Source organism: Nyctereutes procyonoides, unplaced genomic scaffold (assembly GCF_905146905.1).
Source record: "Nyctereutes procyonoides isolate TBG_1078 unplaced genomic scaffold, NYPRO_anot_genome, whole genome shotgun sequence".
Taxonomy (NCBI): Eukaryota; Metazoa; Chordata; class Mammalia; order Carnivora; family Canidae; genus Nyctereutes; species Nyctereutes procyonoides.
Window position 1 is genome coordinate 34,904,000 of NW_026575120.1, and position 27,706 is coordinate 34,931,705.

The 27,706-nt window shown below is 39.8% G+C and overlaps 1 protein-coding gene across 6 annotated transcripts in view; it reads left to right on the forward strand.

The window, feature by feature from the left end:
* MGAM (maltase-glucoamylase) overlaps positions 1-27,706 on the forward strand; it is a 214,054-nt gene that overhangs the window by 130,226 nt on the left and 56,122 nt on the right. For all 6 annotated transcript variants that reach the window (XM_055334817.1, XM_055334813.1, XM_055334816.1 and 3 more), the window contains 6 exons: positions 9,938-10,064; positions 12,008-12,129; positions 24,475-24,595; positions 24,732-24,841; positions 25,576-25,727; positions 26,294-26,465. In XM_055334817.1, coding sequence (XP_055190792.1) covers positions 9,938-10,064; positions 12,008-12,129; positions 24,475-24,595; positions 24,732-24,841; positions 25,576-25,727; positions 26,294-26,465 — 804 coding nt within the window. The remainder of the gene's footprint in view (positions 1-9,937; positions 10,065-12,007; positions 12,130-24,474; positions 24,596-24,731; positions 24,842-25,575; positions 25,728-26,293; positions 26,466-27,706) is intronic.

The following is a 27,706-nucleotide window of genomic DNA, read 5'->3' on the forward strand; positions in this document are numbered from 1 at the left end:
TTTTTTCAAGATTTTATTTATTTATTAATGAGACAGAGAGAGAGAGAGAGAGGCAGAGACACAGGCAGAGGGAGAAGCAGGCTCCATGCAGGGAGCCCGACGTGGGACTCGATGGAGGGACTCCAGGATCACACCCTGGGCCAAAGGCAGGCGCTAAACTGCTGAGCCACCCAGAGATCCCCTAAAAATATTTTTTAAAAAACAATTAAGCAATTTAAATAGTTTTCTTATTGTATTTGCCTTTTGCCATCTGTCTTGATTTTGTTTTCCTAAGTGGCATTCCTAAATGAGACTGTAGGTTTCACCATTAGGATCCCTGTGATTCAGAAAGTAACATTAGCCAGATGATGCTGATGACAGTGTTTGTTTTTTTCTTAAGGTTTAAGGAAATGTTTCTCTTTTATAGCTAGAAAATTATTATTATTGTTCCAGAGAGCAGGTAACTGTATTTGAATATATGACATAAAAAGACTTTTGATGAGACAAAGGATTTTTTAAATGCAAATGATACATTATTAGAAGTCTTATTTACCCAAGTGTATTAATTATCTCTTGCTGCATAACAAATTAGCCCCAAATTTCACAGCTTGAAACAAATGTTTTTTTGCCTCATAGCTTGTATGCGTTAGAAATGCAGGAGCAGCTCAGTGAGGTGGTTCTGCTTCAAGGTCTCTCCTGACCTTGCAACCAAGATGTTGCCAGGGACTGTAGCCATGTGCAGACTTGACTGGTGCTGGAGAACCCACTTGTGAGGTGGTGCCCTCACCTGGCTGTTGGCTAAAGGCTTCAGTTTCTCGTGGGTTGTTGGACCTTTCTAACAACGTGCTAGAGTGTCACTCTGACATGCAGCTGGCTTCTCCAAGAAATGAACCAAGAAAAAGAGTGAGGAAGTGATCTAACAGAAATAGAAAGGAAGAAGCTGTACTGCCTTTTATAACCTTATTTTGGAAGGTATGCACCATGCCCTCTGCCATATTTTGTTTGTTAGAAATGAGTCACTGAGTCCAGCCTACCAAGGAGTGAGGGATGGGAGACGTGGCTCCACCTCTGAAGGGAGGAGTATCAAACAGCTTGTGGACTTCTTTTTTTTTAACCACGATATCATAATTTTGAATATCACTGAATTTTATTTTATTGCACTTTTTACTCAGTCCTCTCTCGATGGATGTTTACACTAGTTTCAATCTCTTGCTCTTATGGATGTTTCATGTCATGCTACAGTGCAAAACCTTTATCTCTACATACTTGTGCAGGTGTATTTGTGGGCTAAAGCTCTATAAGTGGAATTCCAGATTGAGGGTGTACATAGTTTTAATGGTTTTTGCCAAACCTTCATTAAGCATATTTTGTTTACATTTGACTGTGGGTACCTTTTACTTCATCATCTTTCACACAATGTGTTTTATAAACATTGGAGGGATTTAAAATAAACAATCCCCTATCTCATAACCACTAGCAACAACCAAAGAGGAGACATGGCCACTTAGGGCATTCTGATAACTTCTTTCTTTGCCAATGAACGTGAGATCACTCTTCACCTCATTAGCTAACTTCATTCTATTAGGTATGGAAGTCTGAGATTCTCTCTCCCTCTGCACTCCCGTGTGCTCTCTTCCTCTCTCTCTCTCTCTCAATAAAGAAATCTTTTAAAAAAAGAGGGCATTATGTTGACAAAGAGCAATTTCTCATCAGTGTATAGGAAGCAAATCCCCTTGTGATTTCATCCTTGGGCAAAGGATTGAGGAGAATATGGAGTTTGCGTGAGGACACATTGATGGGATGGAGAGCAAGGCTGCAAGGCTGTTCTCAAACAGTAAGTTCAAGATTCTCAAGCTGGGAGCTTTATACTAGGGACTGAGGGAAGATGGGCAGGGATATGCTTTTTGAGTAAAGTTAGTGGGATTTACAAGGCAGCCTGCGAGAGGAGCAGTAGCTGTTGGGGCAGAAAGTGGGTCTTGGATGGGTAAGCTGCCGCCCTGGCTCCCACTGTTTCTCCTACCTTTCTGCACATGTGTCTCAGGTAATGAGTGACTCACCCAACATATGGCCGTAAAGCACTCTACAGATGGGTGGGAGGATCAGAAAAGGTTCATAAGGGCAGCAGTCAGGAATATGCATCTCCCACCTCATGAAACCCTGAGTGAGGTGCGATGCCACACTCATTGAAAGCAGAATGGATGTAATTCTTAATGACATGTTGCTTCTTACTCATCACCCATGAATTGTCTTCTCTAAGACAAATGATAATGTAATGGCAAGTTGTGCTTTGTTATTTAAAGTGTTTTTATGGGATCCCTGGGTGGCGCAGCGGTTTGGCCCCTGCCTTTGACCCAGGGTGCGACCCTGGAGACCCGGGATCGAGTCCCACGTCGGGCTCCCAGTGCATGGAGCCTGCTTCTCCCTCTGCCTATGTCTCTGCCTCTCTCTCTCTCTATCTGTGTGACTATCATAAATAAATAAAAATTAAAAAAAATAAAGTGTTTTTATTTGAGAGGCTCCTGGGTGGCTCAGTTGAGTGCCCAACTTGATTTTGGCTCATGTCATGATCTTGGGGTCATGAGACAGAGCCCGTGTTGGACTCCTCGCTCAGTGGGGAGGCTGCTTCTCTCCCTCTTCCTCTCCCTCTGCCCCTCCTCCACTTGCTCTCTCTCTCTCTCTCTCTCTCTCAAGTAAATAAATCTTAAAAAATACAGTGTTTGATTTAATTTTCACAAAAGAAGGTGATGATAGGTAATACTCTAAGTACTGTTAATTTCATTTTTGCAGATAAGAAAACCAAGACTCACCAGTATTAGGGAAATTAATTTGGCTAATGCAGCAAGAAATGGTAGGGCAGGGAGTCAAGTGCAAGTCTTTTTGTGACCTATTTAGCTAGCTCTCTGTTTTGAGAAGGAGAGTTTCAGGATAAGATAAAGCAGGAAAATACTAATGAAATGTTTAGCACAGTAATTGACCAGGAAGTAAAATATTATCAATCAATAGGTATTGATTATGCAGATTCGACTAGTAGATACTTAGGAAGGAAATAAAAAGGTATGAGCAGCCATCATTTTTATACCTTGGGAGCTCACAATTTGAGAGAGAAAAGGGGTGTTGCAAACCTATGTAAGTGGATGCACCTTTTGGGAGAAAGCTTTAGGAAAAAACTTATCTACTTGACCACAAATGAGCTGAGGATAGACAGGGTGTGTTGACATATTGGAGGAACTGGAAAGGGTGCTTTGATGGGCTTGATAATTTCACAAGAGGTTACTCATCCCCTACTACTCCCTCCAAATATATTATTTGGTGTTTAGTTGTTACTGTCTCCTACTTAATGTTTGTCCCATTTTTCACTGTCCTCAATTTACACCTGCACTCCCACTCTATAGCATAGTATCTTGCAATATTATTAAGTCCGCTGATAAACTCAAAATTCCAAAGTGATTTTCAAAGAGCAGTAGAAGGGGCTGAGTATTTAAGTTATCTGGGGAACTTTTAAAACCTACCCAGAAAGGTTCAAGATGGTAGACTGGTCACAGGACTTTACCTGTTTTCCTTTCCAAACTTTCATTGGCATTCTTATAAAGATGTACTAAATGAAATGAGTCTGTAACAAAATGGAAAAAGAAAAACAGCCATGAACAATGTGCTGAGTATAACAGAGCAGAGAATACCTCTTGGGTGTCTGTTGTGGCGTTGGGGGCAGTTTTGCACAGAGAGACCACTGGGCCTTAAGCAATGATGAGCAAGGGGAGGGTAGAGCAGCAGAGGGGTGTGAACTGGTGTTCAGCTATGGTTGGGCTTAATAAAGGGGTTGTGAAGAGCACTGTTTTCCAGAAAGTGGATTTACTCATATATGTTTTCTTTATAAAGAGGTGGTTGGGACATCTGGGTGGCTCAGCGGTTGAGCATCTGCCTGCGGCTCAGGACATGATCCCGGGGTCCTGGGATCGAGTCCCTCAGGCTCCTTGTGGGGAGCCTGCTTCTCCCTCCGTCTATGTCTCTGCCTCTCCCTCTCTCTGTCTCTCATGAATGAATAAAGTATTTTTTTTAAAAGAGATGGTTTCCAGCTATTACTTTTTATGTTTACAGCTCATATGAAAGCTGTAATTCATATAAGCTATAGTTACAAAGGTCATATAGAGAGGGAAGTGGCTGTATATTCTGGAAAAAAAAAAACAAAACCAACTCCCTAGAGATATCGATTATCTCTCCATCCTTCAAAAATGGTTGATTAAAAGAAAGCTTGACTTGAATACTTTCATAAAATAAATAACTGTATTCTTTTTTTTATAATTGTTTATATCTGATTTTTTTTTCTTTTTCTTTTTTTCACTTGGACTCCTGTGGTTACTGGCGAGATTGTTAGGATGAAGGCATACTGTTTCCTGCCTTTCATCCCTCTCGTATCCCTCAGGAAAGAGGAACAGGTTCTCTGAAGTGCATCTGTGGCAGAGAGCATAACATGGTGGTATTTATACTCAGTCTTACTTCCAAATCAGCAAATGCTCATCTAAGCACTTGCCAGGGGGGCATCCAGTGAAGCATTGTAGAGTTCTTCCCAACATTTTCCCCATGATAGAGCACAAAGAAAATGATAATGGCATCATTAGGCTAATTGAAAGGGATCTGGATTTCCAGAAGAGACAACTCTCAGCAGAAGCATGCCCCAGCCCTGGACTCTCTGCTCTTGCCCCACCCAGTTGCCCACAGAACCAGGGAGTCAGTATCTCAGGCTCTCAGGTTGAGAGGGTCACTCAGGGAGGGGTGAGAGACTCTCACATACTGGCTTCTGGCAGCTTAAAACTTAGGAGGGGAAGACAGATTGTCCTCAGAGTTATGAATATAGATATAGAGAGTTTGAGAGCAAGAGAGGGAGAGAGGGTTAATTTTAAGTCCTGGAGGAGGTATTGTTTGAACTGAAGAAGCAGGATTCTGATAAGGAGAGAAGGTGGGGTTGGGAGAGGGTGTGGGCTTTGCTATAGTTCTGAAGAGAAGTATGCCTTGGAGCATAGACTGGGAGTGAATTTCAGCTCCAATATTTATCATTGCTGATAAGCTTTATACCTTTCTGACCTCTGTTTCCTTACTCATAAAATAGAGATGAATAATACCTGCATTTGGGGATTATAAAGATAACTAGTAATGTCTGGAAAATACTGGATAGAGAAACCTCAAAACATTAGCTATAATTATTACTAAGAATTAGACCGTAGTGGTACCATTTAGTCTTGAAAGTGATGGCATTACAAGATTGTGAGGCCCCAAAACCAATGGCCCCACTCGTGGAGGCAGTTCTGCTCTGCTCCTCTTCCCTTTGACTTTACACTCCTCACTACGTCTGATTCCAGATTCTGCTGATGTGCAGTCTCCTATTGCTCAAGGGGATACAAGGAGCTAGTTAGATCAATGAAACTCACTTTAGAAATCATTCCGTCACACCATCCAACTTGACAATGGATTTGTTTACTTCTTCTATGGAAGATCTTATAAGAGACGTTTTTCTCTCCATGCTGATCGATGTATTGATTGTGACTTGTCAGCTTCACTTTCTGTTTAATGACACATTTCTGCATTACAATATGGCTCTATGTAGTTTCTCATGCTTTTGAAAAAGTGCTGTGTCTGCTCCTATAGATGAACATCCTCACACAAAATGTGAAAGAGTGTTGCCTTTACCTAAGAGGCAGTGAGGTCATAAAGACAATCTCTAAGGCGGAAGTCAGCATCCCTAATTGTGCCACAGACTTGTCCTAAGCCTTGGGAGAGTGTCATTAAAACACAGAGCACATAGGGGAGCCTGTGTAGCTCAGTTAGTTAAGCATCTGACTCTTGATTTTGGCTCAGGTCATGATCTCATGGGTCATGGGACTGAACTCCACGTTGGGCTCCACACTCAGTGCGGAGTCGGCTTGAGATTTTCTCTTGCTCCCTCTCTTTCTGCCCCACCTCCCTCTCTAAAATGAATAGATAAATCTTTTTTAAAAACCACGTAACACCTCAGTCCTTTCATCATCCACGGTATAATGGAAAATTAGCCTGGTCATTCTAGTATCTCAGTATTGTTGCATATATAGAATGCAATCAGAATAGGATGTTGCTATCTTAGGTAAACAGGATATTTCAGTGATTCTCAAAACTTAGCTCAGCTAATGGCATGAAATGTCGAGCTTTCCTTTTCAAAGACAGCAAATGTTATCTAATAAAATGCTGTTGGAATTTGACACAAGTGACTGAAAGATATGATTTACTCAATGTTTGACAGAGTATACAGAATGTTAACTTGCAAAGGACACACTTTCTAAAGAATGGTAGTAGTGGGTCAGAAGAAGGAGGTGGTAAATACAGTGGCATCTGGGACAACCCTGGGAAGGATACGGAGTGGGTGATAGCGGAGTCATCTTCCTTGCTACTGCTGGAGGACGGTGCCACAGCTCAGGCCAGAATCAAAATTATCCCTAACAAAGGACAGAATCCTGCAATGCAGACACTGAGGCAGATTTCTAGAAAGGACTGTTTGTGAGGCATAATTGTCATCTGAATGGGTACACAGTGCCTAACTCCTTATTGGAAGAAAACCTTAAATGTAGTCTGTGCATTTGTGGTAGGACTAAGGGAAGCTGCTCAAAGGCCCCAGTGACATTGCCAGTTGCGGTGGTCCAGGCTTTAACAGCTATGAGTTTTTTCCTTTCCTCCTTCAGGTCCTGTTTCTGTCTTGTTCATCATATTCACCCTTAGGAAGGTGGTATCTTATTTTTATTCAAACATTTGCCATATTGCTGTGCTCCATACCTAGACTTATGGTATCAGTATCCATCCTGGGAGCAGTTCAGCTGCTCTCTGGGCACCGTCTCCCTTAGTGTTAGCAGGTTCAATGAGTGAAGGTTGACTTTCCATCATCCTTCCTTGTCAGTGAGAAGATATTTCAAGGCATTCTTTGTCCCGGACCTCTGAATATGAAGGAGAATGATTTTAAGATTTGAATTCTATGAGTCTTTAAGACACAAATTTTCACTTAAAATACTGTCTGCATTTAGCACCCCCCAAAAGACCAGCTTCGTTGTTGATCTCAGTGTGTGGTGTGTTTGGCAGGAAGCAGTGAGCAGGGGATCACATGCTGCTGTGTCAGACTCCACAGGGGGAGGCCACCAACTTCTGTGTGGGAAGTTCTGTGGTCAGAAGTTCTGGAAGTTAGATGTTTTGAGGAGAAGAATACTTCGTTCCAAGGCAGTTTATAGTAGTAGTTGGTTGGTACATATCAAGTTCTTTACAAACTGGAATGCAATACTTTGAGTCAAATCTTTTTTTTTAATATTTTATTTATTTATTCATGAGAGACATAGAGAGAAAGAGAGGCAGAGACAAAGGCAGAGGGAGAAGCAGGCTCCCTGTAGGGGAGCCTGATATGGGACTTGATCCCAGGGTCCTAGGATCATGATGTGAGCCAAAGGCAGATGCTCAACCGCTGAGCCACCCAGGCACCCCCTTTGACTCAAATCTGATGGAGATCAGGAGCTGATTGGAAGAAGGGGTCAGGAATAAGATAGGTTGAGATGAGTTGTTGAAGACCAAGTTGTGGTAGGCTCAAGCATGTTCTGTCCATGAGGGGCCCACCAAAAGTTGCCAGGAGAGATACAGTAACCAAAGGGAACTACATTCAGCCTTTTGGGAAATTTGGTTCTAGTTTTTGACTAGGTGGCTCTGAAAAAGACACTTGACTGACCATGCCTTACTTTACTTATGCATAAAATGGAGGGTCTTGACTATTGGTTCCATTTCTTTTTTCTTTTTTTTAACTTTATAGATACCATTTCTTAATATATTTTTACCTGATAAAATGCATTTTTACGATTTATAAGACCATGATAGGGTCACTGTTTCTGAAACATAGTTGCATATTGGAATTATCTGTGGAGTTAAAAAAAAAAATCAGATATCCAAGCCTTAACCCCAGAGATTTAGATTCACTGAGGTTGAGACAGTAGGCAAGTGCTGAACATCTGATTTAAACTTCTTGGCAAAATAATTTAATCCCCAGCTAGGATTTATAATGACCATAACATAGGTAATAAATGTGTTATTTCTGTATTTTTTTTTAAATTGACAATTCTCCCTGGGACTCCAAAGGTAGCCAGTTGGTCAGGATGATCCTTTAGGTATCTTTAGTTGTAGAATTCACCAACTCTCACTGAAACTGTGGATTCTGGGGATCCCTGGGTGGCGCAGTGGTTTGGCGCCTGCCTTTGGCCCAGGGCGTGATCCTGGAGACCTGGGATCGATTCCCACATCGGGCTCCCGGTGCATGGAGCCTGCTTCTCCCTCTGCCTATGTCTCTGCCTCTCTCTCTCTCTCTGTGTGACTATCATAAATAAATTAAAAAAAAATTAAAAAAAAAGAAACTGTGGATTCTGAGTATTGTTCCCACTGGAAAAAAAAAAAACAAAAACAAAGCCTCCTTAGAGATGTTTGATTTGAGTCTGGGGGAAGGGGATGTACAAAATAAGCCTAGATCTTCATGTTATAACAGAGAATAAGGAAACTATCAAAGACTACTAGGAACCAATCTGAAGAGACTCCCACTAGGTACAGATGAGACAGAATGAGCATTAATGATAATAATAATATCAATGGATTAGTACAGATAAGATGTGTTTAAATCCATAACTTCACAAATATATTGGGCAAATAATCTCACTGGTCCTCTTTCAAGGGTGTTAGGGCAACAACTCCTTATTCTGAAACCCAGAAAATAGGGTCAAACATTTATCCTACCTTCCGTATATGAATTTTATCTTTATGTCCAAATAACAGATGAGGGGAAGTTTTTCTCTATAGTAATATTTCATCAAGTATATAAGGAATGGTATAATTACAGTATCACTGTCACAACTAGTGAAATAATGGATCTAAGAAATATACTCACCAATGGCTATTAATATGAAAAAGGGAGAATCTGCTAGATTTTATGTGTCTCTTGCCAGAAGATTGTATATGAGCTATGCACCATTCTTGCTAAAAAGACCTATATCTGCCAAAACTCTAGATCTGGTAATTAAATTTGCAGGAAACATAAGGGTAGAAAAACATATTAGTATATCCACAGACGCAATTGACAAAATCCAGACTATGGGGAAATCTACAGAACAAACCTACTGATTTAATGAAGATTAACAGAGGGACCCTGGGTGGCTCAGTTGGTTAAGTGTCATGCTCTTGATTGTGGCTCAAGTCACAATCTCAGGGTCTTGAGATTGAGCCCCCCGTTGGGCTCCATGCTGGGCACGGAACCTGCTTAAGATTCTCTCTCTTTCTCGGCCCTACTTTCTACCCCAGGCTCATGCAAGTGCATATGCGCTCTCTCTCTAAACAACAACAAAACACTTAACAGACACAAACCAATTACAATATATAAATCTTGCTTGCATCCTGATGAAAGTAGAACAAATTATAAAATATTAGACAATGAGAGAAATTTCAACATTGACTAGATATTTGATGATTAAAAATTAAAAATACCTTTGGTGTTCTAACAATATCTTGATTGGGTTGCATGAAGTTTATTTTTTAATACTTAAATATTGAAAGTAAATTTTTAAGTAATTTCTATACCCATCATGGTGCTCAGACTCACAACTCTGAGATCAATAGTCACATGTTCTATAACTAAGCCAATGAGATGCCCCAATACTTAGATATTTTCAGATTCAAAAGTATCTAAGATTTGCTTTAAAATAATCTAAGGTTAGGGAGAGAAGTAGGAATAAAGACAAAACAAGATTGTCATGAATTGATAATTTTTTAATCTAGATGATGGATGTGTACCTGAGTGTTTGCTAGTTATTCATTTTACTTAAGTGACATTTGAGCTTGTCCATTACAAAATTACTAAATTAAATGAAACTCAAATCTAAAATTGTTTCCCCACACCGCCTTTTCTTTTCTTTTTTTTTTGCAGATGGCAAGAAGGAAGTGGAAAGATTTCACGACTTTGGAGCTTATGCTCAGTGTTCTTCTACTTATGGTGTTTATCATCACTATTCCTCTGTTTGTGCTTTCAGCTCAAGATTCTTTGGAATCAAAAGGTAACAAGGAACTCTGATGTTCTTCTCTATGTGTTGCTCTTATCAGAGTAGAAACCTCATAAATGGCAGGGAAGTGATGGTCTCCTGTCCATTGGTGTGAATGCGTCTGTGTGTTTATGGGGGGGGGGAGAGATGTTATATGTGTGTTGGTGAGCCCCTGACTGGAACTGTGGCTTGTGGCAACTCATTAGGTATTCACTGTACGACTAAGCTGATACTTTTATTTCCCAGTTAACACATTGCCGGATTCCACAACTGACTCTTGACATAAATTTGCTGAATTGCATTGATGAACTCTCATTTCATTAACAACATTATTAACCTTTATTAACTAATTATCTCTTACATGCAAGGCAATCGAATAACTATATAATCAAAGTATTTTAGGTGAAAGTTCTGTTTTTAAGAAAGTGGTAACTACCAGACTTCTTTAATTAGACAATTATTGAATTGTCTTATTCAGAAACGGGCTGGATTGTGCTCAGTTATCCCTGATTTCTTATCTGGTTCATCTAGGAACAGCTTCTGTGAACCAAGTGATGAAGGGTCAGTTTATGGCTAGAAGAAGACTTCTCTGCTCCCACTCCCTCTGTCCCAGCCCTGACAATTTCTACTTTTGTGAGGAGTTAGATCAAATAATCTTAAAGATGGTTTAACTCTTAAAATTCCATGATCTTGAAGATGCAACTAAAATCCTCATGCAGAAAGTGGCACAATATTGAAGTCCTCTTAATCCATCACTTTTAAATTGGAAAAGAAATTAGAAAACTAATTAAAAGCCTCATTGTTCTATCTTAATGTCCTTATTAATTTACCACAGAGTAACTTAAAGAACTCTCACTTCCTTATTTTAGAATGTAATAAATGTGTGCTTTTTATTTAACTAATTTTAACATCTGAATCAAGACCCTTGGGCAGTTCCTAACTGCCAATTTTTAGATTGGTGGCCTTCCTTTACATTTTTGAGATACGAGACTTTATGTTTACATAAGAATATCACTCAGAAGTGTTCCTGTTGAGGGAATGCCTGTTGACGGAGCAACCAGAATTGAGGTTACTCTGATTAGGGTGGTAACGTTCAAGACAGCACACACTGGGCATGTTTTATGTGCAAACATATTGTAACCAGCTGCTGGGGGTGTAAGTAAAGGACCAGAGAAGTCTGCAAACTTTTCTGTGAAGGGCCAGGTACTTAATGCTTCAGATTTGGCAGGCCATATGGTCTCTCATAACTAATCAATTTTGCCATTGTAGCACAAAAGCAGCTATAGATAATACATTAAAAAGTGGGTGTAGCCATGTTCCAGCAATACTTTATTTAAAAGTCAGGCTGTGACCTGATTTGGCCCATGGGCAATAGTTTGCTGACTCCTGGACTAGAGAAAGTAGATTTGGTTCTTGCCTTGGTGAACTTTTGATCTAATGGTAATGCCAAACTCCTTGCTCTTATGTGAACCATCTCAAAAAGGGTGTTGGTGGTGGAAGAAGAGGATGCAATATACACAGAGGTAAATACAGTTAGCATGAACAGAATGAGGCTTTCTAAAGTGAATGTGTGCATTTCAAGGACATCAGGGTGAAGCCCAATCAGCAGTAGAATTCATATACTTGGAGTAGTAGAGTTCATATACTTCATAGACTTGGAGGTATTGAGAACTGTGACAATCATATTAAATGCTTACTTTTTTAAAAAAATTATTTATTTACTCATGAGAGACATAGAGAGAGAGAGAGAGAGAGAGAGAGGCAGAGACATAGGCAGAGGGAGAAGAAGGCTCTCTGCAAGGAGCCTGATGCAGGACTCAATCCCAGGACTCCAGGATCGTGCCCTGAGCCGAAGACAGATGCTCAACCACTGAGCCAGCCAGGTGTCCCATATCAAATGCTTATAATGTTAAATCTGTCTGATGGTCATTTTATGTTTGTTTTTGGGATTACCCCAGATCCTGGGACAGTAGTTACCCCAGATCCTGGGACAGCAAGTACCACCCCTGATTCTGCTGTGTGCCCGGTGGTAGATGAAGCAGAACGGATCAACTGCATTCCTGACCAGCCACCAACAAAGGTTTGGATTTTTGATCTTGTTTTCATTTAAGAGTTGATGCTATTGGATAGTTTTTGTTGTTAATTCCTGTTGTTTGTAACTCTCGGGAGTTGCAAACTGCATTGCGACTATTGGTGGCTCAGGCAAATGAATCCTGTATCCACGCCTGAGTAACAACAGTAACTATCATAAATAAAAAATATATATATATGAATTTCATATCTGAAATCATGAATACGTTTTTATTTATTTAAAAATTTTTTTTTAAATTTTTATTTACTTATGATAGTCACAGAGAGAGAGAGAGAGAGAGAGAGAGAGAGGCAGAGACACAGGCAGAGGGAGAAGCAGGCTCCATGCACCGGGAGCCCGACGCGGGATTCGATCCCGGGTCTCCAGGATCACGCCCTGGGCCAAAGGCAGGCACCAAAACGCTGCGCCACCCAGGGATCCCAATGAATACGTTTTTAGCATGAGTGTCCCAGGCAAGATTTGGAACTTCTACTAAAAATGGATTTGTCTTTTATCTGGCAACACTACTCAGTTACTAGTTCTCTCTTTGTTACTGCCTCTGTTTCTTGCCTTTTCTCTGTCTCTCTCTCTTCATGATTCCCAAAGTCTATCTAGGATCTACAATGAAAAGTCATATACAAGCAAAAAACATTTAGAATAAGGACTAAATTATAGGAGACATGTTTTGGAAGGAAGAAGGTAATAAATACCAGATTAAAGATAGTGCAGTCATCTGGTCTTTATTTTATTGCAGTATTTCCTGATCATCAGCTGAAGTCCAGCTGATTATTATGGTTGTAAAGTTCATTACACACACAATATCAATCACCTTTCACACTAAGAATGAATGAAAACAAAATACAGGCTTCTGAGTGAAGTCCACTGATGTGAAATGGCAGATTTGTATCAGACACAGATAGGACACTGGCTGCATGTGTTGCCTGGGCACATGGCACGCTCACATTGATCTCTTTAGCCATCCTATTATTAGTAGGCTGGAATAATCTGTAATGGTCTTGAGAGTTGCTGTTTTGGTTTTTCTGAAGGTCCTAACACCAAAAGACATTTTTTTCTTTTCTGTTTTTTTTTTTCCTCTTTCACATTTCTGGAGGCTACATGTCCCAAATCAAGATGTTGGCAGGGTTGATTCCTTTTGAGGGCTCTCAGGAAGAAGCTGTTCATGCTTCTCTCCTAGCCTCTGGTAGTAACAGTCAATCCTTGGCATTCCTTGGCTTGTAGCTGCATCACTCCAATTTCTGTCTTCACATGGGTCCCCCCTATGTGTGTGTCTGTTCAAATTTCCCATTTGAATAAGAATACTTGGCATATTGGATTAAGGGCTTACCTTATTCCACTATGACCTCATTTTAACTAACTACATCTGCAGCAGTCCTACTCCCAAATAAGATCATAATCTGAGGGGTAAAGATTAGGACTTCAACATGGCTTTTCTGAGGACATAATTCAGCCCAAGTCATAGAGAGGGGAACTGTGGAAAGTGGGAATTGTTACAGTTTGAGACTTTGGTGTTGACTGACTGGGCATAGATGCTGAGTCAATGAGAACCATTGCAGCTGAGAGAGAACAGATGAGATCAGCCGTAAGATGTGATGGACCAGGGTTGGGGGAAGTGTGAAGTTAAGGCAGAGAAGGGAATCAGAGCCAGATAAGTAGCTTGGTATAGAGAATATGCCTAATATTGGAGCAGAGTGATGGGATAGAACTATTCAGGAAGTACAGGTACTATGTTGAAGGCAAGAGAGAGACCCAATCTTACCGATAGTTAAGGATCAGGAAATTCCTAGACAGGAGGACGCAGTGCCCTGACTAGCTGTTTATGGCACCAAAGGGTAGCAGCCTGAGCAGTAAGTCTGCTAAAGTAGAAAATTTTTCCAGTTAGACCAACTTAACTTACCAAGAATATCATAGTATTTAGTTCCCTTTATCTGGCATCTTAGCCTGACTGAAATGAACTTGACCTTCTCTTAGAATAGTGAAGAGAGTTGCCTTCTGGGAGTAGGAAGAAACAAAACTGAACAGGAAAGGTGGATTTAAATTTTGGAAGACCTTGGAAGTCAGGTAGAGGAGGCTAGTTTTTGATGTGATACATAGCAGCTAGGGACAGCCATTTAAGGCTGAATAGAATCATGTAATTGAAGCAAAGGAAAGAGAACATCAAGGGATCCCTGGGTGGCGCAGTGGTTTGGCGCCTGCCTTTGGCCCAGGGCGCGATCCTGGAGACCCGGGATCTAATCCCACGTCGGGCTCCCGGTGCATGGAGCCTGCTTCTCCCTCTGCCTGTGTCTCTGCCTTTCTCTCTCGTTCTCTCTGTGTGACTATCATAAATAAATAAAAAATTTTAAAAAAAGAAAAGAGAACATCAAAACAGGAATAAAGGAAAAAGAAAATAACAGGAAGAAAGAAAAAGCAGAGCACTTTGGTATGAGGCCAGATGTCAAAGTTCAGCATTTGGGATGATAGGCTCAATTAAATGAAATATTTTTCTTCTCATAGATTCTTGTAGAGAAGATAAGCCAAGTAAATAAATAACTGGCATATGAAACAAAAGTCATAAGATATAAAAGAAATATGATGGGGATCACAGATTAGAAGAGAATATTATTGGGATGACAGTGTGGAGTTAAAGATAAGGAGGATTTTGACATAAATAGGAGGAATGGAAAGTGGATTCAAGATAGAAGAGGAATGTAAATAAAGTGATGGACGAGAAAATTGTGGGGAACACACATGACATATCAAATGGTCCCATATGGCCAAGATACAGAGTGGGTGCCAGAGAGAAGATATTGCCTGAGACTGTAAGGTAAATTAGAGCTTGATGAGAGAGGACCATTAATGTACTGGTTTGTCAATAGGAAAGGGAAGTTGTGGTCTAGATATGCCACATCTAAGCAGGATGTTTGGCACACTTGGTTTGCGGAAGGTTGATCCACACCCATTCACTTGCCCCTCTCACAGTGTGCTGGGAACCTTGTTGCTCGGGAGGCCAGCTAGAAGACTCTAATGCATCCTAAGTCTATTCACTCTCCTAAAGCATCCTAGCTTGATATTGACTATTGAACTTCAGATGTCATTATTGCCTTATTGCAATTGCAATAATTGCATTATTGCATTATTGTCTTTGGTGTTTTAGCCTAAACCCTTTAAATAAATTCTCTGGTATCAAGATTATAGTTTAATAAATGAACTTTGCCTTTTTCTATATTTTCTATATTTTGACCAATCAATCTGTGACCTTGACATTCATTCACTGGCCCCCTCTTTAGCTCAGCCAGAGAGAAATGTTCTGGGAGTACTTTCAATGGCCTGTTTCTTCATAGAAGATATATCTTATGTATTTTGGTGCATGTTTTAAATATCCTGGGTACTATATGCTGCCCCAGAGTGTTGTTGAGAGGCTGAGTCTATGGATAATGATGTATTTATATAATGTACATGTTAAAGGGAAGTACATGGCTGTGTGGAGTAGGGGAGTGGAAAGAAATTATGAAATTGATACGAGGCTAGTGGAATGTTCCAGTGTGGAGGCCATTGCTGTGACATTTTATCAATCCTATCTCTTTGTCTCCTCCAGGGTTACTTATGAGGAACTAACAGTATAAATTTCCCTTCAGATAATTCTTTGTTGTAGATCTCATTGTTTCTAACTCCCAATAATGGGAGGGAATCCTATGAATCTGTCATGCCCCATGGAATACTCTTGGGAGATATTTTGGGAGAGAAAGAACTCCAAGAGTCCTTTCCACGAGTCTCGGCGGGGAAAAAAAGGATGACTCAGTCATCAAAATCTCTGCCTCTGATGTTTAGTTCTGGGCTTGCAGCTGGTTGCAGGGCATCTCACTTGGGTGTCCCTTGATCACCTCTCCTGAACTCGTCACCCTTCACCAAATCTTATTTCTCTCCTCAACCATCAGATTCTGTTCATACCTCTGTTATGTTTCTTGTCTTGGTGGCAGAGACAGCAGAACTCTTGCCTGGCTCATCCCTTCAAGCACTTTGGTCAATATTTTATATATTTTAAACATTTTCCTTAACAATGTCTCCCAGAATAAGCGCTTTATTCCCCTTCTCACTTTGGTCATGCTGGCCCTTTACCACCTCATGATTAGTCCCATAGACTCCCCAGTGCCTCTTCTGAATTTTTTCTCCTCTGTCTATTTCATTACACATGGGATTAAAATTACCCTCTTGAACATCCTACTTTCATTTCAACTCAAATTACTACTCAACTTGAATACTAATAGCCTTCATTACTGTTTATTGATTGGGTCGAGATCAAATATCTCAATCTGTCATCTTTGACTGGATTTAAATTTTGTGCCTCTAAAGCTGCATATAGGCCATCTCCTGTGCAGATTTTAGAGACAACTCTCTATACTTATCTGAAATCTATCCATTCCGAAAGAGCATATCACTTTCTCCCTCATCATGAGGTCTTTTAGCTAAATTCAGAAATTTACCCACAATTCAAGAGTTGAAAGATCCCATTGATGGCTGGGAGCAGAAAGACAATCAATTCCAGATACTCAGCTCAGGAAAGAGCCCATAGACAGTAATTTAAAACTCATTGGTTGCCAGGATTAGAATATATTGTATAAACACGGGAGAGCAGGTTTACATGCTTAAAATAAACCTGCATATCCTGACTAACTTTTAGAATGGGTAAACTGAGAACTGTTTACACTAAGTCCTTTCTATGGATAACACTAGTACTAGTGATAATCTTTCTGATGATATTTGAGAAGTTACCATGTTTTTTATTCAGAAATTTTGTCATATTTTATAGCAGACACACTTGGTAATTATCTATGTATTATATACTTGTTGGCTTGTGATATATTTTTGCAAATTCCATTTTTTTAAATCAAGAAGCGTTTAATGGATCAAGTCTTATGAATATCAGCAAGCAAATTGCATTTTGCAAAGATCATTATGAGTCTCCACCTTCAAAATTACTCTGTGTTTACACAACATTAGTTAAGAGCCATTATTTGGTGCTAGGAAGAGCAGTGGGCTGTCAAACCCTGTATACAGACAAGTTTATGCTTTATCCTTGAGTTAATAGTGTAGCCCTTGGACAGCAGCATGTTAGGGGGGCACCAGTACCTGGTTCTAGTCCTGGCTTTGCACCTGAAGAACTCTGTGACTTGATCACTAAGACTTGTTTCCTTGCAGACTGTCAAATCTTTGTCAGTGAAATGAGGCAGTGTGCTCAGGTAAATCTGTCCATTAAACAAATGCATGCTGAGCTTGAGCCAGGAATTATACTAAACTCTGTGCTTTCCACAATTTTAGAATATTTACCTCTAAAGTACTGGCAGATGTTCTGAACATTCACTTTAGTGTTATTGGGGGGACTAGAAAGTCTGGATTTTCAGAATTACAGAGTGGCATGTTTTTGAAAGTCTTTGCCACCAGACCTCACTTTGGGATGGAAGGAAGTGCCCAAGGTAACTTGTAAAACCTGACTTGAAATGTGTGTATTATACAATAGTCTGTAATTACGGGATTTCACTGATTTGAGGTTAATTTTACTTATTCATTCATTTGTCCAAAGATACTGGCTATAAAAATAGGTAATAGTTTGATGACTAGAAGGTGATTTAGAATTCCTTTATCATAAAGTGTTTTTTAACTTCTAAAATTTCTGCCATTGTTTGAAAAAGGTATACTTTTCCTTATTTTACTCATTGTCCTTGTACTGAGACTCTCTGGTTCTTTTTGTTCACAACATCATGTTCCACTGGCTTTTTATTTTTTTATTTTTATTTTTTTAAAAGATTTTATTTAGTTATTCATGAGAGACACAGAAGGAGAGGCAGAAACACAGGCAGAGGGAGAAGCAGGCTTCCTTCGAGAAGCCTGATGTGGGACTTGATCCCAGGATCCTGGGATCGTGACCTGAGCCAAAGGCAGATACTCAACCACTGAGACACCCAGGCATCCCATCCACTGGCTTTTTAGAAAGTAAAGTCTTTGTTACCTATAACAACAGAAGGCAGAAAAAATACGGAAGCTAGGTATTTTAAAAATATATTTATAGTTGGATATGGAATCTATTTTATTTGAATGAGTGCAAGTCAATGCTTTGGGGATCTCCTGAAAGCCAGTGATACTGCTTTTGTGGGAAGAGCTGGAAAACTGTGAGCCCAGCTCCTCCTTATCTACCCTAGATTCTCTCTCTATTGGACTAAACACCAGCCTAGCTAAAATTGTTCTAAGTCCCCCTCTTTCTTAGAGCCCAGACTCTCCATTTATCTACTCCTGCAAAGTGAGCCAGAATTAGTGGCTTAAAACAACAGTCATTGTACTATATTTCATGATTTTATGAGTCAGAGATTTGGGCAGGGTTGGTGTGGATGGTTCTGCTCCATATGGTGTTGACGGGGATTACTTGATGCTATATAGCTGGTGGCTGATCTGTTCCAGGGGATCCAAGATATCTTCATTGACATGCTCAGCACCTTGGTGAAGATGGTGAAGAGGACTGACCTCCCCTGGGTCTCTCTCTTTTTCTGTGCTATGGCCTCCGGATCTCTCTCGATGTCTCAGTGGTCTTCCATAGCAGGGCCCATGGATTCCTTCCATGGGAGTGACAGAGATGAAGCTACTGGTCCTCTAAAGACAAAGCCCAGAACCCACACAGCAGCACGTTTGCTGCAATCTGTTGCTCACATCCGCCAGACTCAAGTCAAGGGAAAGAGCAAAGATCCCACCTCCTGATGGGAAGTATGTCAGAGAACTTGCAGCCATTTTAAACAGCAGCAGAGAAATGCTTATTTTGCTCAGAGTAGGCATCAGTAACTGTGAAGGCTGCAGAATGCCCCGGACAATACAGAACAGAGCAGGATGGGGCTTCATGGGGTTAGCAGAGCCAGCACTAGGGTTGGCAGGGCCAGGTGAGCAAAGCCCAGTGCAGCCGGAAGGAAGCCCGTGCCCATTTCCTCCAGTGGCAGGAGGTGGCTAATGCTGCTGACTTTCTCTACACCTGAGATCCTTCCTTGTACCTGCTTGCATTTGCCCTTGCAACTTTGCCTGCTTTTTTTTTTTCGAAATGCTACAGTTGCTGAGGTCTTGATTGTTTTTTCTATCTTAGATCTGCTGCTTCCTGATGACCTAATAATGCACGAATTCCAAAGTATGTATAATCTTATCAGGAGATTATTTTCAACTCACATGTGGAAAGACATGTGGAATTACTTCTGAGGAAGTTTCTGATTAATAACTGATTTCTTCTTAGACATGTATCTTTCAGTGTATAGGGCAACAATTTCTCTTTTATGTTAAAATATTTGATTTGTACAAGTTTCTTATTCGTGTTATTCTGGATTCCAATTCCTTTTTTTGATAGAGAGAGTGTGCATGCAAAAGAGCACGAGCAGAGGGAGCTAGATGGGCAGAGGGAGAAACAGACTCCCCACTGAACAGGGAGACACACTAGGGGCTCCCTCCCACGACCCTGGGATCATGGCCTGAAGACAGATGCCTAACCGACTGAGCCACCCCAACACCCTTGGATTCTAATTCATATCTTTATTATATATGTTGCAAGTATTTTCTACTCTGATAAGGTTACAACTTTTTCAGTTTTATCTGTACAAGCCTATCAGCAGGAGATAAGAAGGCACTGTGAGGGCATTTTGAAGGTTCTAAAGGAGTATTCATTCATATCACGTATTTTATTGAAATGTAGAGTTTTAGTTCTAATAAGTTTCCATCAGCATAGGGTATAAGATGGTTTTTAATAATGAATTTGTGTGGCTTCTAGCCTTCAACTTTTACTCTGAATGTGTTTTTCTTTCCTCCCCCCCCCCAAATTTCTCCTCACCTAATAACACAATCCCCCAACTGTTACTAACTGCTTGTTTAGTTGGCTCAGATAGTCTCCTGTCCACGGAAGCTGAGAATCTGTGAACGCCATACCTTGAGGCAACAAGGATGATCTGAAAAGAGCTATAGTGTGGGTAGCTTGAACCCAGACGGAAGCAGAAATTCTCAGCTCACTATTGTCTTGGCAATTGTGGCTGCTGCTCATGTCACCATTTTATCCAAGGACCAATTCTGGGTGAACAGCTCTCTTCACAGGACATCACATACGCTTTGTGGCTAACCTGACAGCCACTTCTTTTCTCAGTCTCCTTTCCTCATGCTTCCTCTTCTATATGACCTCCAAATATTGCACAATTTCTTCTCTATCTGTATTCAATCTATGATGATTTTATTCAGGGTCCTGCCTACAGATGGCAACTCCTCTGTACTCATGTATCACAGTTAATGACTTTGGCCTAAATCACTTCCCTGAATTCCACATTTATGTATGCAACTGCCAATTCACCTTTCTCATTCGGGTATCTAAAACGTATTTCAGGGGATCCCTGGGTGGCTCAGCGGTTTAGCTCCTGCCTTCGCCCCAGGTGTGATCCTGGAGTCCTGGGATCGAGTCCCACATCGGGCTCCCTGTATGGAGCCTGTTTCTCCCTCTGCCTGGGTCTCTGCTTCTCTCTCTGTATCTCTCATGAATAAATAAATAAAATTTTTAAAAATAAAAAAATTAAAAAAAAAATAAAATGTATTTCAAAACAAACATGTCAAAATTGAACTCTTGATCTCCCATATGTGCTAAAACCTGCTCTTCCTCTAGCCTCCTCACTGCATTGTGGCAATTCTGACCTTTTCCCCTTGCATTTGGAAAAAGTTACAACCTTCAGAAGAAAATAAAGCATCTAAAATAATAATGAGATTTTAAATTCATCTCTACAAATCTTGGATTTCTACATGGACAATTATTATATCTGGAAATAATGATAATTTGGCTTTATTCTTTTTTAGTCTCATAAATTATCTTTCTTTTCTTGGCCCATTGTATTGTTAAGGACTCCAATATATATTTTTTAAGACCTCCAATATATTTTTAATTATAAGAAGTCAGAACAGGAGTCAGCTAGTATTCTTTTTATTTTAAAGGGTATGTTTCTGACATTTCTCCATTTAGTAACGTGCTTATTGTAGCTTTTGGTAGATACCTTTATCCAACTAAGGAAGTTACTTTTTATTTCAGTTTGCTAAGAATTTTATGATGAATAGCTGATGATTTTAAATGACCATCAGGTGTACTTAATTTGATAAATTATTGTGGTAAATTACAAAAGTGGATTTTCTGATATCAGAAGATCCTTGTGTTTCTAGAGAAGATCCTTGTGTTTCTAGAAGAAATACCACTCGTCATATCAAATATATTGCTGAGTTCCATTAATGCTGTGTGCCCTTTTTCTTTTAGACTTTTGCATTTCTGTTCATAGATAAAGCTGAACCCTAGTTTTCTTTTCCCTTTCATGTTTCCTTGTGGTATAAATTACTTCCCTCTTTGTTTTTTCTCTCTTTTAATTGTGGGGAAGCATCAGGGTTGGAGGAGACCTCAGGGAGGGCTTGATTAGATCTTACATAGTGTCTTCAGCCTCTGGTTTCTCACCACCTCTGAGTTCACTTGAGCTCTTTGTGTTGGTAAAAAAGCCTGTATATATCCATCATGTAAAATGTAAAATAAGTAAAAAATAAAGTACATCTTTACCTTGTTATGTACTTTGTCAATTATTGAGCCAGCTCCTTGAAAATAGTGTGATTCTTTTAAAATTTTCTGTAAATACTTGAGTCTTATTTCTTAGGTGAATATCAATTTGCGATGTCACATCTTCCTGGAGCGTTGAACCTTTTGTCATCCTATAGTGACTCCGTCTCCCTAATAGTGCATTTTTACTTGAGACCTATTTGTCAGATATTGCTATAGCAACACTAGCCTTTAATTAGGGTCCTATTCACATACCTGTTTCTTCCCCTTTTATTCTTAAGCACTTTTGTGAGCTTAAATTTTAGGCGAGCCGTTTTAGCTGAATTGATTTCTAAGCAATTATAGTTGAATTTATTATTGTAGTTATAAGCTATCTTTGTCTTTTGAATTAAGTTTTTAAAACATGTGATAATTGACATGACAAATTTTTTTAAAAAATTGAAATTCAATTAGCCTCCATATAGTACATACTTAGTTTCATGTGTAGTGTTCAAAATTTATCAGTTGCGTAGAACCCCCAGTGCTCATCACAATTGTGTGACCTCCTAATGCCCATCACCCAGTTACCCCATCTCCCCACCGACCCCAGTTTGTTTCCTAGAGTCAAGAGTCTCTCATGGTTTTTCTCCCTCTGGTGACTTCCCATTCAGTTGACAATTTTTTTTTTCCTAAGGTCTTATTTTGTGTTTTCCATTTGTTCTGTTTCGTTATGTGTTGCTCCCACAGGTAGGGACCTGTCCCCTGCCCTGTCCCCAAATGTGTTTTCTTTCCTTATTTTCTTGCACTGAGGATTTTTTCTTCTGAGTTTTTAATACTGTCTTGGAAGTTACATGTGCTATATTATTTTAGCAATGACTCTTAAATTTAAATTCTCACAAGAACTTAAAGGGACCTTTGTGTCTTGGGTCTGATTCTTCCCTTTGTGTGCCTTCAGTCCTATCCACGTCATCATTTTGTAGAGCTTCTCTCTATGACAGCTTTTCTAGGTTTCACATCCCCTTTACTCTCCTGTTTATGTGCACCACACTTCTCTTCCCACTTCTCGTAACTCCTTAGTACTACTGCAGGGACTGGTTTTTTCAAGTTGGCCAACAGAGACGATTCACTTTTCTGGCTCCTTTGGCTATTCTTTGATCTTTGTCCTTTCCAGTTCAATGAAGAAATTAGTAAGCCCTGGAAAGCATGCAAAAACCATTCTTTTTAACAACCTTTACAGCACATTGCTCTTTGTCTGATGTACTGAGGTTTCATCTGAGTGGATTTTAAAAGGAAAAAACAATCTGCTGATTGAAATAGACTTCAGCCCGATCCCACATCCATGTCGTCCACAGATGGGCACTGTTTTCCCGTCCTTAAATTGGTATTCACATAAAAATAAGCATGTGATGAGATCCAATTGTCCATATATCTAAGCAATTTTTTTTTGTCTTATCATTTGTGAAGCATGGCCATGTCCTCCTGAAAACATGCTTAACAGAACCTAAATCCAGAGTATAGAAAAAAGGCAATGGATAGCAAGAGAACCAAGTTTTGGTGATTGCCTTCTCAATAGCTCACCTTTGGCTGGTCACTTCACCTCCGTGAATTTCAGCCTGTCTCAGGTTCTACACCTGCAAAATATGTAGCAGATGTATTAGTAACTTGTTGCTTTGTGACAGATTATCCCAAAATTAAATGGCTTAACACAACAAACATTATTTTCTCACATTTTTTTATGGTCGCAAATCTGGCTTTACGATAGCTGGATGCTTTTGGCTCAAAATATTTAGAAGACTGCCATCAAGGCATCTGCTGTCACTATGCATGATCCTCTTCAGACTTACTCATGTGATTGTTGGCAGGATGGAGATCCTTCAGGATTGTTGGATGGGAGTCTCAGTTACTAGAAGGCCATTGGCCAGAGACGTCTCTTAGTCACTTACCATGTGGTTCCATGCACAGCACATCTCATTTCCCCCAGAATGAGGGCTCCAGTAGAACAAAGGAAAGAGCAAGCCAGATAGGAGACATCATCTTTCTGTAATCTAAAATCTTAGAAGCAACATCCTATTATTTTTTCTTTATTCTGTTAGTTACAAATTATTAGGTCTAATCTACACTCATGAGAAAGATTTCTTTGTACTTTTTTTGTAGTTAGCCTTGTGCTCCTTCCAAATAAATGAGTTGCATGAGAAAGGGATTACATTCATTTTAGTCTCCACTTGAATTAATTAATAAATTACCATTAATTGTGGTATAAAGCAGACAGGTTTCTTAACTAAAAATTAGAATCTCTTTGGGTTTCAAGGAACAATTTGTTTCTGCTTTTGGGGAAGTTGAGAGACTATGTATGTACGTATGTATCTATCACATATATGTAACATACAGACGTAATAAACATTTAAAAGTCAAAACTGATTTTATTTCAAAGTTTATGAATAAAACAAAGTCCTTAAAAACAATGTAAGTGAAGCTTCATTTGTGATTTTGAGTTTCTAGTGATATAGTTATATTGTAGTTTAGGATATTTAAATAAAGTTACCAATTTTATTGTGATGGCAGATATGGGACTGCATTGTGATCCCTATGTTATTATATAATAATAATAACAGAGTAGGACATTGGCCAGAAAAATAAGTTTTGAGTACAAGCTGTGCATTGACTGGGGTATAGCACAATTTCTCTAAATATCATTGTAAAATGAACTTGATACCATAACCTCAAATTCCACTTATAAATTATAATGTTCCACAAAGAAATGGAATGATTTCACTCATCTTTTATTTCAGGCCACATGTGATCAGCGTGGGTGCTGCTGGAGACCTCAGGGGACCATAAATGTACCCTGGTGCTACTATTCTAGGAGTCATGGTTATCAAGGGGAGGGTGATGTTGTAAAAACGAATGCAGGTAAGCCAGCTCCTGAGGCAGGAGCTTCCCTTCTTTTGAGAAATAAAGCCTTTTCACAGCCCCTTTGACATACAGCTTAATTTTTACATGACTATTGCTTGTGAGTTTCCACAACCTTTTCCCCTCTACATACTAGGGTTCACAGCCCAGTTGAAGAGGTTGCCTTCTCCATCCCTATTTGGAAATGATGTCAACAATGTCCTTCTCACAGCAGAGTATCAGACGTCCAATCGCTTCCACTTTAAGGTTGTGGTTTATTTATTTAAAAAAAATTTTTTTTTAAAGATTTTACGTATTTATTCATGAGAGACACACAGAGAGAGGCCGAGACACAGGCAGAGGGAGAAGCAGGCTCCCCATGGGGAGCCTGATGCAAGACTCAATCCCAGGACCCCATGATTATGACCTGAGCCAAAGGCAGATGCTTATCCACTGAGCCACCCAGGTGCCCCTCTGTAAAAATCCTTTTGAAAAGTTCTCATTCTCTACCTGACGGCTACAGTTGTAACAAGATTGACAGTGTTGCTGACGGAAGCATTTTTGTCAACCGGCATTAGACTTCATACCTGTGTGTTGAAGATGTTTGTGGCCTTCTTTCAATGGGATAACTTCCTGAACATAGTCTATAGAGTCAAATGGTGAGGTTTGGCTTTCATTTAGTTGTCCATGATATCATGTGAAATGTAGTCAGGAGGGAAAATAAAAAGAATGATCACAGCTGTGACGATTCTAGAGCTAGTCTGTTTTGTAGACTTACAATGTATATTTCTACCTAAAGGCTAATTTCTACCCAAGTATTAAACATTTGCATTTGGTAGTATGATGGGTATGTCTACTTTTACGTCATGCCATTTGGCTCAGTATCCATATTCAGTACCATGAGCATAGTCATTGGGAAGCACTGCTGTTGGTAGGGAGGTTTCTGTTTTAGAAATACTGAGTTTTCATTTTGGCTTTCTTTTCCTTCATGTCCCGAGCAGTTAACTGATCAGAGCAAGGACAGGTATGAAGTGCCCCATGAACATGTGCAACCCTTTAAAGGAGATGCTGCTTCACCCTTGACCTATGAAGTTGAGGTTTCCAAACAGCCATTTAGCATCAAAGTAATCAGAAGAAGCAATAATCGTGTTCTGTAAGTTTTGAGAACCTCTCTGGGGATCAGTGTAGGAAGGACATGGGGGAGGGAGGTCTGTGAGCCTGAGGAAGGGTGTATGCATTACAATAGGACTCCCAAAGGTCATCAGCCCATGGTTGCTGACCAGGCTCTCCAAATGTATACTTTTTTTGCCTTCTCCTCTTCCGACTTTTTCTTATGTTGTGGTGGTGGTATTAAGCATTTATTGTAGTCCAGGAACTGGACTGGGTCCTTTTTTTTTCTCATTTTTATTACTGCATGATCATTTTTTTTCCTCTTTATTTTTCCCTTTCCTCCATCCATCTAACCAAGTATCTACCAATAACTATTTACAGAACATCTATTATCAGGTAAGAAGACTATTTGGGTCATGTAGTAGGATATCTAAGGGGACAAGAAGTCCTGATCTCTTGATGTCAGTGGGAGAACATCACAGGAGGGTGAATGGGACCAGTTAAACAGGGAATAATGAGTCATTAAAATGTAAAGGAACCTTTTCTGAAAGGTTGTGTCCTCTCTACTCTACTTGCCTGTCTGTCCCTGTGTTTTGCATTGGAATCTAGGCTGGACTCAGGCATTGGACCCCTCCTGTTTGCTGATCAGTTCCTGCAATTCTCCACCCGACTGCCCAGTGCTAATGTGTACGGTCTGGGAGAACAGGTGCACCAACAGTACAGGCATGATATGAATTGGAAGACCTGGCCTATATTTGCCCGGGACACAACTCCCAATGGGGTAAGCTTTAAGGATGGGCCCCTCTGCACTGAAGGTCAGCCTCATTCTTGAAGGTCACTTCTGGCAGTACAGAATAATAGTTAAGAGTGAGATTCTAAGCTGAGGCTGTGTAGGTTTGAATGACACTGCCACTCACCAATTAAGTGGTTCTGGGTGAGTGACCTCTATGCGTTTCCAGTTTCTCATCTATAAAACAGGGGTAATATACTTTCCTCATAGGGCTGTGATGGAAATTAAAGGAATTTATCCATATAGACTCTAGAGGAGCGTGTCTGCTACATAAAAAGTGCTCAATAAATGCCAAATACTCTTTATTTTATTTTCCTTTGGAATTAACTAGTTGTGGAGAAAAGATTACTAATATTGACTCTGCACACTAGGTGGGTTATTATGTCCATAAGTTTTGGGCTGACCTTTATAAATCACTAACTTATACCAGGCTTGTCAACAAAATAGGATAAAATATCAACTAAAATACTGTCTTGCTCATTCCTGTGTGAAGAATGTTTGGGGCAGCGAAATAATAAAATAAATAGAGTTTTGTTGCTATTGTATCATTTTTGTTTTAGTTTTTATATTGCTTTGACTGTGAAAATCCAAATCAGAGTTACTGTCTAGGCTCAGCAATATTACCTACAGATCTTGGTCAGCAACTTTCCTGATTAAGCAGATTAGCTTCTGGATAAAGAAGATAATTGGAATAATTTATTAAGTGATTATTTTAATATATGATCTCTAATTTACCAAAAGAACCCTTAAAAATAAGTATAATTTGCTCCATTTAACAGGCAAGGAACAGGCTCAGAAATAGCCTAATATTTTAAAAAGTTTGAAGTAGCAGAAATAGGATCTAACTCTGTGTAATGTTAAGCCCATGCTCCTTACTCTATCATACGCCTACCAGAAAGAATAGGTGCTGAGTCAGAAAAGCTCAGCTGGGAATTATTTAATAAGGAGTCTGGGACCTTTGCTACTCAAATGGACATCACCAGGTGAGAAATGTGGGCTCTAAACTCTTCCTTCCATTTACTGAATTAGAGTCTGCATTTAACTAAAATTCATATGTAATTTCTATTCACACCAAAATTTGAGAAATGCTGTTCCAGAGCAGTGATTTCAAACATGGCTACTGATTAGAATCTCCTGGAGAAATTTAACAAAATATCAATGCCTGCTTACACCCCCAGGGATTCTGTTTTAATTGGACTGGGATGCAGCCCCAGGTTGAGACCTATTCTTCT